At 41.5% G+C, this 15322-nt stretch overlaps 1 protein-coding gene across 1 annotated transcript in view; it reads right to left on the bottom strand.

The window, feature by feature from the left end:
- Positions 1–673: 673 nt before the first annotated feature.
- OTOA (otoancorin) overlaps positions 674–15322 on the bottom strand; it is a 35473-nt gene continuing 20824 nt past the window's right edge. Inside the window, exons 23-29 of the mRNA XM_027683840.1 lie at positions 11644–11799; positions 10117–10259; positions 9576–9712; positions 8503–8600; positions 6473–6665; positions 5220–5309; positions 674–4673 (exon numbers count right to left, since the gene is read on the bottom strand). Of these exons, the coding sequence (XP_027539641.1) occupies positions 5242–5309; positions 6473–6665; positions 8503–8600; positions 9576–9712; positions 10117–10259; positions 11644–11799 (795 nt within the window). The 3' untranslated portion in view covers positions 674–4673; positions 5220–5241. The remainder of the gene's footprint in view (positions 4674–5219; positions 5310–6472; positions 6666–8502; positions 8601–9575; positions 9713–10116; positions 10260–11643; positions 11800–15322) is intronic.

The raw sequence follows: 15322 nt of genomic DNA on the forward strand, positions 1-15322 counted from the left end.
GAAATCCAGCAATCACAATTCCTCCACTTAATATTTCAATGTATAGTCACTTGGACTGTGAGCTCTGCACATGCCTGTGTTCCTGCATCATGAGGGCAAGAAAATCCTCTCATTAATCCGGATTGGAAAAGCAGAATGATGCTGAATAGAAAGGGGCAGGAAGAGACAGATGGACATTGGCTGCTTTCTACTCATTGCAGAAAAAATGTAATATGTTTGGAGACTATCTATTTCTGGGTACAATTAAAAAACTAGATGTGAATTTTGATAAAAATATCCTATGGTAGAAAACTGCTACATGTCCTGATGTCAGGTGGGGTATATGAGTTAGTCTTATAATTTCTCTTTTTAAGGACTGTGTATACAGATATGGAAAGATAGCCTGATACTGGATCAGACACTTTATTAAAATATGAAATTATGGGTACCTGGATAGGAAAGGGAAGTCAAATCCCTCACCTCAACAGCACTGGAGTAAGCAGTGCCCAAGGCTGTCCAACATCATATGACAGGGCAGAGAATATTTTACTAATCAGGACTATAAGGTTCTTAGTTCTGCTTAGTTCCTTGCTTACAGGTCTTACTTAAAAACCAAACGCCCAAACCCCAACGCCCTCCACAAATTTATAAAAAACATTTAAACATTTTCACTGAGATGAAGAGACCACACTGCTTTAAGTTGTGTATCAGCCTTAAATTATCAGCCCTTTTTGAGGGAGAAAAAGAAAAAGAGGAAGAGACTATTTGAAATTTGATTTCTCCTTCAAAGGAAGCCGAGCTACCACAGGGAAACAAGGTGCTGCACTTTGATGATTCCGTTCCTCGACTGCTGTGCTGGAATTGGCACTGCCCCACTGGGAAGCAGCGTGTGGTGTCTATAACCACAACACAGCACGAGCCAAAATACCAGCACGTGCTCTCCAGCCAGTTACCTGCTCAAGTGGCACATTCCAGGCGACTATTGGATTCCTTGCTTATTTCTGAGTGTCCTTGGAGTCAGACCTCTCCTATAGCCCCAGGTTTGTCTGGCACACCTTGGGGCATGTCTCGCATCTGCTCCAAGGTGGGCAGTCAGTGGGACTCTGAAAAGGTCCCAGTCCAATATGATGGGGCTGCAATTTGTGTTACTGGAAAATAAATGAGGTGGGGATGGTCCCTGGGGGCAGCAGTCAAGTGATAAGGTAAATCTGCCATAATGCAGTACATAACTGAGCAGATTATACAGAGGAAAAAAGAGCTTCTTAAAATTAAGGAAGGGCACCTTTCCTTTTTTTTTTAAGCAGAATCTTTAGAGCCTCACCCTGAAGAGTTGGTTAGCTCTGATGTGACAGATTGGGATCACCAGGAGTGAAACATTCCATGTACTGCACAAAACCTGACAACAGCCATAATGCCAGCTTTAACAGGGACAGTTTTCAGACATTGGGGATGGGTAGTTGTTTTTTAACCTTTGGGGATTTTAAAGATACCACAAATGTGGCATTTGCCTCAGTACCAAGTCATAGAGATATTTTCCCTACTGATGATCCAGAACCAGTAGCCCCCCTCTTTTTTCTAAACACAATTCTGAATATAAAGGTATCAGGCACTGAAATAATCAGCCAACAAAGTATTTCTTCCCATCTGTTAACCTCTTAATTCCAATCAAAGGAATTAAATGAAATACCTCCTTGTACATACTGCCAGACAGGGGCACCTGTCACATGGCTCACAACACCCAGAAGAGCCAGGCCTACACCAGAGTTAGGTCAGACTGTGAAGAGTTGGATGGACATTCCACAGGATGCATGGCACTGCCCAGCAACCATCAGAGGAGTCACAAGTGGACTGGAGTAAGTAGCATTATTGTCATGATATATATTCAACAGCAGATTGATGCCCAAATCTGATTACTTTTTTTCATTCTCAAAGAACCAAAAGAACTAGAAAGAATATAGGAAAAATTAAGCTTGGTTTAAACTAATGTTATCCACATCTACAACAAACAGCAACATTTCTTTAAGAGTCAAATCTTTATACAACATTTCTCTTTTTGGGATTCTCCCAAATCCTGATCATGGGAAAAGAGAGGGACTGTGAGACATTTTTCCCATGAATGCATTCCAGTAAAAGTGATCACATGCATGTTGTATGTGATAGACATCTGCACAGGGGACAGATCCATATGACTGGATCCTGTGGATAATGGATATCTGCATGAAGGGGTTCTGTGGTTTGTTTCACAGGAGTAAAAAGGAAAGTGTACATGTTTGATTTTCCTCTTAGCCATGGGAGTGTGCTGGATTGTGAATGGATAGCAGATTACATACATGGATTACATACCATGCATACTAGTGCTCTCCATGCCTCTCTCTCCTTTCCATCTATTCTTCCCACAGAAATTCAGTTTCAACAGTTTTGAGGGAGGCGTCTCATGAAACACAGATTTTGTAGAATGGGCTTTTCCATCAGTGACCTTTACTCATTGGCAAGAGTAAAATTCCTTTTCTAGAATACTTGCCATCCAAGATGCTCACGCCATCTCATGAACCAAATAGGACTTGTAATCTCACCATGAAATAAGGACATTAAGTGGGTGCTCCACATTTACCCCTCCTACACTACTCTTGTAAAAAAATAGATGCATCTTCAACCAAATGCAATGCCAAAGTTCTTAACAGAATTATTAATTTAATAAAATATATAAGTAATCAAGGAGTTCAGCTATTAAAAAGCACTTGTGCTTGAAAGAAATTACAGCACAGATGGCACAAAACAAAGAGCTCACTCCTGCTCCAATTAAAAGCTAAACTCTGACTCCCATGATTGCAGATGGAATCACTCCCAGGTACCTTTTATTGACAGAAGAAGATCACTTGCAGCTCATATAGATTTTTGAAGTGCTTGCTATAGCTAAGGCACGTATCTGACTTAGGCAGCTGAACTGGAAATGCTGACTGTCGTCTTGACATGAAAACACTCTCCTGCATCTTCACTGAAGTGCACACAGAATTCAAGTCAGGCAATTTCTAGAAATCAAACAACCTTTTGGTACTTTCACATCTAAGTGAGGTGGAACTTTTTAATGTGAAAACACAGATAAATCTTTATAAGGTCTTTGACCCACTGGAGTATTTTTCGGTTTTAGTGGGCATTCACGAGTATTTGCTGGGATTGATAAAACAAATTTCTTGCTATTTAAATAAATTTTCCAATCTACTGTTCAAATGCAGAAAAGGAAACACGATGGGAAAAGCTGGAATCTCACCATTAGAATTCAAGAAAAAGGTGCCAGGCAGTTTGCAGCAATCAAGAGTTCTTTGCTTATAAAATGCAGAACTAAAGCATGTAGTATTATGTGTAACATCATGTCACATCTGACAGGGCTGGTTACAGGCAAAGGCAGCAGATTGCTGAAGGAGGAAAGGGAGAGGGGGGTGAAAATGGCCATGCTCTCACTCCTACTTTGCCAATAACAAAGCCCCGAAAATCAGGTTGGCTCCTGCTGCTGCAGGAATTACAGAATCTCTGGGACTGTGGTGGGAACTGTTATTCCCAACAGCAGCAACAGCTCACATTCACCTTCCCCAGCAGCAGCAAAGCAGCAAGACTCTTCCCTGAAGCTCTCCCTCTCAGCCCACTCCTATTGCTTCCCCATCTCAGCAAAATTTCAGTTATGTTTTCAGGGGTGAGAATCCAGATGTAATTTTTGCCACAAAGAAATACAAATAACAGTTGGAAAGGCATTTACTACAGTACAGCCCTGAATAACAAAGCTAAACTTTTCAGTCTATGTATTGCCACCTTTAATCTAGAAAAGATAAAGACTTTTAAAATGGCAAAATGGAAAACTGTACCATGAATTCTTGGCATAAAATCATGATGAGCAGCATCAAAATGTATGTTTACATGCAGAGGCTTGTAGTAGTATGTAGAGTCTTAGTAGTATATAGACTAGACCCAGTGCACAGTTTTCCCTTAGCATTCCCAGATGTACACTTCAACCCTGCCTGAAGTGAAGGGACTGTCTCTTGATGAACACAAGCAGGTTTCCATGGTGCATTTTTTCACATTAAATACTAATATATTGCCAATGCCAGTGTCACCAGTTCTGTGTCGAATACAAACAGGTGCAGGTGCTTAAATTCTAAAAACGTGTTATCACTTCTTATCTGAGCAGGATTTAAACCAGCAGCCCAGAAGTTATTTTATTGCAACAGTAATAACTTTTAGTGCAGTTTCTACTACATCACACAGAAGGATCGCCCCAGTCCAGGGAATGTACACTTGAAGTAGAAGAAAACCCAACAGATTGGTACAATAGTGTGGCCAAATTAGCCCATGTAAAAAGCACTGGGTACCAGACATAAGCCTCCAAATAGCAGTCCCCTGTTACCTGCCCCCAGGTCATTCAGGTTCCTTCCCAACACATAATCTTATCTGTCACTGATTTTCTCATGAGACAGATTGACCATTTTTAGTTTTGAAATTTGAAGTATTTGGAGGGATACTGAGCTACTTGCTAATGGTAAAGGTGTGGAAAGGAAATAATTCTCAGCATGATGGCAGATGAGTGTGTTGCTTTTAAAAAATTAATCACTTTGCACTCAGAAGTCTCAGAGCCTCTTGACTCTACTGTTCATGCTGAGCTGAAACTCTTTTTCTCTAGCATATCTGTTGTAAGCTCCAGGACTCTGGAAATAAAAAAACAAAGAAAAATATTAAGTCTTTTGACATACCTTGCTTTGCAGTCTTAAAGATTAAGTTAGAATACTTAAGCATTTAGTTTGTTTAGTTGGAATCTCTACCTTAAGCCCACCAGTGCTTTCATTAGAATTTAGCATGTCAAAATGTTAAAATCCAATGAAAGTTAATGGCAACATTCTTTTAAATGGAGATTATCAAAGTGGTTGTGGAATAAAGTCTTATAAATTGACTGGAGCAGGCAAACCAGGATAATACCTAGAACATGTGCCAAATAACAAGGCAGTAATGGATTGGTGTTACATGGAATTTTAAATATACTTTTGTTATGTTTGGCTTTACAATAAAGATAAGATAAAGTGCTTTCCCCTTGATTAGATTCAGAGATAGTCTAACAGAGGTACAAGACACCTTTGTAACAAGACATTGTTATCTCTGTATTCAAAGCAGGAAGAGGGTCCCACAGTCCTCCTTCACTGTTACAGGTGAATGATACTTCTGTTCTAAAGTTACCTCTTATTGAAAATATAACTTACCTCAAGATTCACGATCATAGGTTCAGAAAGGCAGGTGCAGTGTAAACACAGCACACAACCAGATGCCAAAGCTGCTCAAACAAGGAGCACCTGGAAGGCAGAAACCATTATGTCTCAGTGTCACGCTAAAGTTCAGGTCTAGTACAGTCTTATCTACACTGCCCCAAAGAGGTGCAGCAAATCCCACCAGCTGAATCCTCATTGCATTCAGCTGCTCAAAAGACATCACTGGCCAGAACTGCTACTTCCAGTTTAACATCCACAGCTCCAAAAAGAAGCATTTCATAGGGTGGTACTCCCTAGAGACAGCAACAATGAACAAGAAGCTCAAGAACTCAGGTTATCTTTACCCAGAAAACTCCTCCCTTTGGCATGTCTCCAGGAGGAACAGGTCACTTGTGGGAGGGAGCTGGGCTGAGAGCACCTTCCAGGTGCTTCCGGGAAGCTCTGCTCTAATTCCAGAAAGGGCATCATAGAAATTTATTTCCCCTCACTTCTGTTTTAGCACTTCAGTTTCCCTCTCTCTTCTTCAACAGCTTATGTCTCACTGGTGTCACAGGAAGCAACAACATTTGCTGTCTGACAGGGATAATTTCTCAGCCTTGGCTTGACTATGTGCACACTCTCCCTCACTGTAACACACCCATTAACACTGCCAGTGTAACTTGTCCTGTATAAACTGCAATATGGAGAAGTAAGAGGTTAAACCTCTGAAGCACAGGTGCTAATAGGCTTTAATTCCAAATAGGATGGGGATAGCAGGAAAAAATGTTCAGTGGGTCCTAGAGTCTGAATAAAGATGCTAATCCACCCCAGTGCTACCTCCTTTCCCACTTGCAGCTCTGCAAACCATGTTGTGCTGCAGGTAAAGGTTGTGCCCTGAACACCCAGAGACAGAGAGTCCTGCCTTAAATTGAGGCAAAGAATATGGGAAAGAAGGAGAGGGAAAAGCTGACTGTTTCAGACTCCATTTTACACAAGTTAGTGCTTTGCACAGTGTAATGCTACCAGCAGCAGAGAGCTGTTAATGCCATCTGACAGCCTTCCTCCATTACCTCGTGCTGTGGGTAAGTCCAACAACGTCCTGGCTGTTTGTCTTGGTCAGGCCTGTGGTTTGAGGCACGACTGAAAAAGCTGATTAGTAAACTCACTGTAACCCACCTTCACAATAGAGGTCTGGCCCTGCTGGATGCTGCGACACCCCACTGGTGTGTGCCCTTCCCCGAGCAGGGGGAGGAAGAGACTCCACTCACCACTTGGAGCCGGGGTTTGCACCTCCTGGGTGGATCCTGCACTGCTCTGTGCCTCGAGGGGGCTGGTCCTGGCTCCATCCAGCGCCAGCCTCAGGCTCTGGAGCTGTGCTGCATCCAGATGCTCCTGCTGTGATCCCGTAACCATGGCGGCATTTTCAGGGCCCAGGTTTGCTATTTGTTCTGGGGACAATGCCTGGGAGGAATAAAAGACAGAAAAATTGGTTTAGGCTGTCAATTATAGAAGGCAGGTAAGGAATCAGAAGTCAGCACTGTCTTGCATTTGGAATGAGGGACAGTAGCCTTCAACATTGTGTTGCTATAAAAGAGCTCAATAGAGCTTAAAAAAATCCTCTGTATTCATTTACTTCCCTGACCACTCATCTGTCTTTCACCTTTCTCTTTGATGCTGGGAGCTGACAGCCTGAGAAGCTTTCTATGCCAGCACTGTATTGGACATTTCTTCAATATTTTGTTGAAGTTTAATTTTCCAGCCATTTCTTTTCTGATTTTGCTCAAAGACTGATGCCATTGTGCATCCTCTTGTGTTTTCATTTCCTTCCTCTTACATCTGCTCCTGAGCAACCTCACTTGAACCGACATTTGACCTTTGATTATAGTTAGCAGTAGAGCAATGAGATGAAAAAACCCCATGCTTTAATCTGATTATCCAATTTTCTCTTTTAGATTGAAAATCTTCCCAGTTTGGTTATAATAAATTTAAAAATTAAACATGGCAATCATAATCTTACAGTAATTATATCACATAGCAATTACCCAGTTTGCATTATTGGGCATGCTGGATTGCTTTGCTTCTAGTTAACATTCTGCAGTCATAAGCATTTTAACCCTCCTACACAACAAGCCTTCTTTCCTGCAACAATTCTGCATCCAGGTTCTACTTTGGAAAGACAAAATTCCCCTTCCAAGTAGGTCAGATGATGGAGCAAATCCTTGCCCATTTTTCATTGTCTGCCAAAGGTGAGCTCGTTTAAACTGAGCAAATTCATGTCAATACCTACAGGTCCAATTTTGAATTGAGCTTCCTCTTAACTCAGTTAAAGTCCTTAATACAATGCAATTTTTCATGAATAAAAATCTGAATAACGTATACAGCTGCAAAAGGAAGCCATACAAAACCTGTGTAAAACCAAAATCTGCTTTGAATCTTTCAAACACAGAAAACTCTTCCAAAAAGGTGCCCTGTTATTTGTTAAGTACTTTTTGTAGTATCATTACCACTCTTACAAACAGAAATCTCTGCTATTTGATAGAAACTCTATGAGATGCTATAGATCTGTTTTTCAAAGAAATAGTTTCACTAAGGGCATTTCAGGCTTATCTAAACTGTCAGTGGTGCTGTGCAGAACAGTCAGTGTTCAAGGAGTTTTTCTCTTTTATGGGAGCTGACACAGTTAACTATCTGTTTAGCTCATCTGCCCATAAGTACATTGCTTGCCTGAGCATCTGAGAGAGACCAGCCTAGGCAGAATATTAATCTTGTCACTAAGTCAAATAAAGTCCGGGGCAATGATCTCAAGATCCCTGTTCTAATTTCTGGTCCACATTCAGAACTGCTGTAATTAGATGTAATTCCTTTCCGATCTGTATCTGTCTGTACAATCTGTTTTGTCAGAGCTAACTCAGTGGAATGCTGCCAGATTTTAGGTTAATAAAACAGCTCTTACACACTCAGCAGAGAAATTTGTAGCTGTTATAGCACCCTTGCAAATGTTAATAAACAGAGAAGAAACCCCAGATTTGAATGCAATACTGCTAAAAAGAGAGTCTGTTCCCTGCTTTTTCTTTGGGATGCATTCTGAAGAATAAATAAAGCTTGTCCAGCATATTTCATCACAAGTACAGGTGATACAGCTCAAAGTTAATGTTTCAGATCCTTGATGGTCTCTCACTTAACAGACCATAGAGAAATTTTTGCTGAAATCCAAAACCTATAAATCAGTGCTGCAGTTTATTTATAGTAGAGTAAAAATGATAGAAATTTAGCCACTTCTTCATAACAGAGCTCTTACTTGGAATATTTCAGGAGGTATATGTCTTACTGCTGCTGGCTGGAAATATGGCATCAAGCTTTTATCAACAGCTTTTAATTCATCCTCATTCAAACCACCTAAAAAACCCAAACCATAGGAACAAAACTCAGTTAATGTTCTTTTTATTAGATTTATTTTTTAAGCTAATACAAATTTTAAGCATTTATACAAAATATCTAATAAATAGTTTATTACAGGGCGTTATAGAGAGAGATACTGGTTCTCTTTTTGTTTTGGGTTTTTTTTCATTATCTTCCAATATTACAGAACATCTGACCTTAACCATTGTATGGAATGTGCTCTACCCAAGTTATTTTATCTTGGAAAAGAGAATGATTAAAGTCAATAAAATAATAAACAGTGTTATTAGTGAATGCTTGTTACAGCCCCTTCTGATGCAAGATTAGGGAGCATAATCATGCACTGGGAGCTACTTCTTCACCCATTAAGTAGTTCCAGTGTGGAATCATTGCCACAGGCATCAGGGATGCTAAAATTTATGGGAGTTCAATGTGCAGTTAAACGATCACAGGGAAACAAATCCATGAACAAAATGGTGTGTGACCCCTGGCTCAGGGAGCCTCCGAGGCTGTGAGAACACTCTGGAGAAGTGTCATTGCAGGCCAGTCCTGCCCTGTTGCTGTTCCCTAGGCAGCCCATTCTTTCCCCTGTTGGAGGCAGGATGCTGTGTCAGCACTGCTCCAACGCAGTGCAGCCACTCCTGCAGCAGCCTGGTGCACAAAGAGTGTCTCTGGAATCCTGGTTGGTTTTGCCTTCTTTAGTTTACCCTTTCCAACTTACAGGACCCAAGTGACTTCAGGCTGTGCTTCCCAAGGTCAGTTTGACTGGATGAGAGAGAACCCTATGGGGAATACCACGACTTTTCCTTATTGCCAATGGAATTGCTGGATGTCCAATCCCTGCAGGTGACTCCTCTCTGGAAGAAATGTCTTCTGCCAGTCTAGAAAAATTCACTGCTACGTGAACCTGTCTCTTAATGCTGAATAACAAGACTTCACAGCCAACACCATCTGGAGCCTGAATTTTGTTACCTGCTATAGTACCAATTTCCTGTAAGACAGAGCCATTCCAGCTGGTAGCAGCACCAAACACAGATTCTGTCATCTTCTTAAACTGCCTCAGAACAGGGGTGCTACAAACCAACAGGCCAATTCTTGCAACTGCAGCACTGCAAAAGGCAACAAGGGCAACATTACATGCTACAGTCAACATGCAGTACTAAATATGCCTGGAATATGCATAGTCTGCTGTAAGATGACTGCTGAACCCAATTGTCAATTTAAAATATAGGTACACAAATTGCATACAAAAGTTTAAGGCTTTAAGCAAAATCCTGGATTTCTCAATGCAATATTTAAATAGTGGGATATAAATGGCAGAGGAAACCTAAAATAGAACATGTTTTAAACAACTGCTGTATGCCTTCCATAACAGTTATTGCCTTTCTAAAAACATTTAAAATGTAAAATGGTGTCCTTTGGACTCTGAAAATCTTGACAGAACAAAAATGGGACAATAAATTTTATCAATAGAGACACGAATAAATATTTCATTAAGTATAAAGTGCAGTACCTGAATTCAGCAGTCCTTATGGACATGATTTCTGTGGAGTTCAAAGCACAGAGAATAGCTCCTAATCCAACTAAATCAAAGCTTTTTAGTGTGCTGATGGTCTGGCCAGAGTCTTCTAGAAACCCTTCCAAAATAGATCTTGCCTACAAAAGCAGTAAGACAGTAACCATGAACAGAGTAAATAGAATGGGAGGTTTTGTTACTAGAAGCTTAAGATCTTCGCAGAAGCTCTGGAGCATAAATATATATCCTGAGCCTCCCCAATGCATGGCCACGGCCTTCAGGAGGAGCACTGTCACCACCTATATGTGACACTTAAGCAGGGCACTGTTACACAACCACTTCCCAACTACAAATGGTGTGAAAACACTCTGTACCTCCTCTGCCAGGTCACAAGGAAACCCTACACCAGAAGAAACGGGCAAATGCCCAAATCAGTTAAATTGCTAGAAGAAAACATACAATACTAATGGGATCAATATGTAGTTTTTATTTGTTTTAATATTCAGGTTGCCTTGTCTTATTTAAGTGTCATATATAGGTGGTGATCTCTCTTTAAGATTAATTTTCAGATATGAATGGGATGTTGGTATCAAAGTGCCTTTGCAAGCCAAAGTAATTTAGAACTGTGCTCGTCCTAAACTAACCATTTAAAAACTGTGAGTCTAGCTCAAGCCAAAGGCATCCTCCAAAGTCAGTGGAAGAAGCAAGCATCTTCCAAGATTTCCTTATCTATCCACAATGCTGAGCTTCAAATGACTTAGCTTAAAGTAGCTGCCTGACTTTTAGACAACTGAAGTTAGGCAGGATCTCTTAACAGGCTATTCTTACTGACAGCAGGAAACTTCAAAAGCAAACTAATATTGTATAAAATCCTCCCAAGTGCTTCCTTCGGATGATGCTCTACAGAACAAGAATCCATTAAACAGATTTGTGATGTTCTGCCAAAACTGCCACCGTGCAACCACAGAGCCCTGACGGTAAGGGCCACAAAGTCAAAAATCTGCTGCTGCTAATTGCATATACAAATAAAAGCTTTTAACTCTTACTGTGAAAGTCCCATTGACATAACTAGAATTTGAGGAAAGAAAGATGAGAGGAGCACATTTGCTAATAACAGGCTTCTAGAGCAATGGTTGCTGGGGTTGGGAGCACATTACCTCTGCAGTGGTTACTTTAGTTAGGAAGGACTGGTGTCTCCCAGCTGTACTGTCTATTCCAGGGCCAATGTGAGAGGAGCTGCTGACCTCTTTCTACTACTTAGTGGGCAAGTGCTAAAGAACACACTCGTCAGCACCCCAGTTAACAGTGATTGATGTCCTCTGGGCCACCTCACCAGGGCAGCCAGCACCAGGCAGACACCAGTGCTGACCTACCTGCCCACTTTCACCGGGGTCACAGCTGCAGGAGAGCAGCAGGGAGCAGCGTGGGTCCCTGGATCTGTTTCCTAGGCCATTCCAGGACTTCAGTCCCAAAGGGTGTGAAGCCAGAGCCCTTCGCCAGGAGTACATTCAATAAGATACTTACCTGGGTAAGAGTCCACTCTGTTTGCTGACTAAGCACAGAAACAGTGTCGATGGAATGCAAATCCAGCTCTTGGATTTCGTGCTCAGTGAGGGCCAGAGCAATGCGACCCAGGGAAACAATGTGGTAACTCTTCCAGTCAGGCAGCAACCCCCAGACCTTTAGAAGAGATTCATTAACGTCTGTTAGGTCATTAGGAGTCTTCCTCTACATACACCATTCTCAAACCCCCCTTGTTTTAAAAGTCCCAAAACCTGCAGTATTCCTCTTTGTGCACCAGAGGCAGAGTTTAGGTATTGTGAAGGTTTTTGAGGTTCTACACCAATTATGCTTAGTTTATCTAAAAATGCTGCAATTTTTACAGCTTGGCCTTGTTGATAAGTCAGAACAGGGACTGCTGGAAGTGTGGCTGTAGGAGCAAAACTACTAAAACCAATAAAAATGGGAATCTGTGCCTAGATCCACACTGTTACACTGCTACCACAAAAGCAGTATCTGGACTACCCAGGCTTCTACCCAGCTGCAATCGCTCCAGGGAACTGACTTTAAATTGCTTTTGTGACCAGTCACCATGGCTCAGTCACTGAGAAAGAAAGCAGAAATCAAAGCAGAGAATTGGGTAATATAGATAAATAGCCAGTTCCTAAAGTTCTGATTTCTCACTTGTGTTCATACAACATTAAAATAAAAAATAACTTAAATGTGATTGTACAGATACAGTTAAACTTAAAAAGCTTTGTGAAAAATGAAAGAAATAAGCAGGGCCTCTTCCAAATCAGTACCAATGTATTTAAACGGAAAAGTTCCCCTCCTTTTAACTTTGTCTGTGGTAAAGTTGCAGTGATTGAAAAGCTGTCACAGATCAACCCTAAGGAAATTTTGATTTCATAAAAGGTCTGCCTGAATAAAGAATACAAAGAGTCCATCAAGAACTGAACTTTCAGAGGCCAGGACTGTCAGTTACATTTAGTTGGCAAAGACAGAAGAGGGTAGTCGGTGGTCAGTGTCTCTCCGGATGTGGCCAATTGCCTTTACAGAAAAAGACCCTGGGTTTTGGCTGGAGGAAGTGACTTGAACAAGACAGGCATAATTTAAAAAAGAAAAGAAATCTCACTTTAAAGGTCTCATGTACTTCAGCAACTCTCCTTTATGTCAGTCAATACATGACAGTTTTCTAGTACAAGATTGTGCTTATAACTTCACTTAGAAAATAAAAACTAGAAGCCCAATGCTGGGCTAAGCTGGTGGTTCATGCTGTCTGATTCATGGAAATATTGACTCCATTTTCAGGATACCTACAATTTAAGTTTTGTCCAAAAAATTAGAAAGGACAAAGCTAGTAAGGACTCACTGAAGACTATATGCAGTTGCCTACTAAAGAGTGTTTGCACCTCCAGATACTTATGCAGCTGTACAACCTCCATAAAATACAAAAGCAGGGCTCTGGAATCTGTATCTCTGGAATTAAATACTCCTTACACAGAGGTGCAGACTCTCTGCTGTTCATACCAAGGTGCATATCAGGGCTGCCGAGGTGCTTTTCCCAACTGTGACCCTCAGGTTAAGGATTTGTTTAAGAGACACATTGCTGGACCTGCACCTCCCGACTGAGTTTCCACAGATCTTTTATGTTGGTTTTACGATGTCATAAAGAAACACACAAAGGATCTAAGCCTGGGAAATGTCAATCTCTTCCAAAGAAAATAGACAGTAAAAAGCTTTAGCCCAATTTTAAGGCTCCTAATTCTCTAGCTGAAGAGATACAGGAAACATAAGCAGGAAAAAATGTCCTGCATCTCTGTCCTGATCTAGGTCATCAAATGCAGAGTTTGAAGCACTTCATAAATAGTATTATCTGACAGTGCTGGGTAAAATCTCAGGCATATCAATATAAATAACACAACACATGAAACTGAAACACTCCTTTGTCCTCATTCACCTGGGGACCACAGATCCATACATCTGTCACTATTGCAGAGCTGGGAGACCTTCCACTTACAAGTGAGCTAAGCTTCTTACTTTCATTAAGACACAATCTGATACCTAGACTTCTTGTATTAGTTTGGAACAATGAGTAGAGTATGCATTTTCTTTTAGGGGAAATCAATCAATTTAGAAGAAATTAAAGCAGGCTTAATGAAACCTTTAATCAAAGATGCCCTTTAGTTAATAACATAACAGCACATAATTTCAAAGAGCTTTGCCTGTACTGTCTGATTTCTGATGCTTCACGTTCAGTGTAACACCATGTTGCATTTTGCAAATTAATATATAGGAAGTCTGCCTTAGCCTAGCAGCAATCTGTTTTACAAACACTCACACACAATATAATTCCATTCAGTGCCCTACAGATCTGTGTACCTTTGAACTGAATAGAGCCAGAATGTGAGGGCATTAACCTTGCTGGCAATTTCCCTACAACAGATACCACTCTGTAACTAGACCAGTATGTTGCAGTGCTGTAAAATATTTTAGTTCCCACTATCTCAGTGGAACACTGTTCTTATTTCCTTCTGGGATTACATTTTTCCCCTTTTTCTACACACACGTCTCTGTGCTGACAGAGGGAAGCTTTCTGAGAAGGATGCATTTGATGCCTGTTGTCCTACTGCAGCAAGGCAGCAGAGACACGACTGCAGATCCACCACCTGTTTTGGGAATCTGGTCAGTGCCACTTCTCTTCAAGCACCTACAGTTCTGGTGCTTTAAAAGCTGAGCTTCACTGCTAAAAATTGCATTGTTGGCTTTACCTACCCAAAGTCCATTTTCAGCTCCACTACTGTGGCTGCAGCTGCTGGTTTAAGGAGATGCTGCTCAGGCCCACGTTGTCCCCTGCTCCTGCTTTCCTCCAGAGGTCACATCCCTCAAGATCTCCAAGCCTCTGCACTTGTACTACTTGCAGCCAACTGCACTTGTAGATGCTCCCCAACCTCATTCTGTCAGAATGATCTGATGGAACCTAAAAAGGACTTTTAAAATGTTGGATCATTTTGACAGAAGGGGATTACAGAGTGGCCATGCAGAGATGGAAGCAGAGAGCAGATAACCTCCAGCAGATGCTGGTGACAGGAAGCTGAAGACAGGCTAGGGATGGTAACCTCTTCACCTCTGGGTCTCCTGCGACCAAAACAACTCATCTTACCACACCCTGAGGCTTTTCCTGGTCACCCCCCGGGAGAAGTGCAACATCAACAACAGGCATGGAGCGAGCTCTGACTTCTCCTCCTGCCCACAGCAGGCCAAGGCAGGGCTGCTCAGAGCCCAGACACTGTGCTGGTGCTGTGCCCCAGACACAGACACTGCTGACCTGCCCCCAGCACAGCCCCGTCCCGAGTGCGCTCCCAGGAAAGACAGACTAAATGCAGTTGGGGTCTTTTTTCTCCCTAAAATTTCGAACTGATGGGTCTGTCTGTCCCTGCCTGTGACAAGAAGGTGGGAGAACGAGCTTTATTCAGCTAATAGCAGTCTCTTTCAGTCAGTTTGGTTTTACACCACTGTAAACTATATTTAACACCAACGTAGACAGTTTAACATGCCAAGCTGAACTCCCAGCAGGGCAATCAACAGCCCCTAGTGCTGCTTGCTGATTTTTCATTTATGAAACAAAAGTGAGGAACAAACAGAAAACAAATTCAAAAGTAAAAACATTTAACTTTTCCAGCTGCCAATAGCTCAGAACTAC

This window comes from Neopelma chrysocephalum, unplaced genomic scaffold, assembly GCF_003984885.1.
Source record: "Neopelma chrysocephalum unplaced genomic scaffold, ASM398488v2 Primary Assembly neopelma1_65, whole genome shotgun sequence".
Lineage (NCBI taxonomy): Eukaryota > Metazoa > Chordata > Aves > Passeriformes > Pipridae > Neopelma > Neopelma chrysocephalum.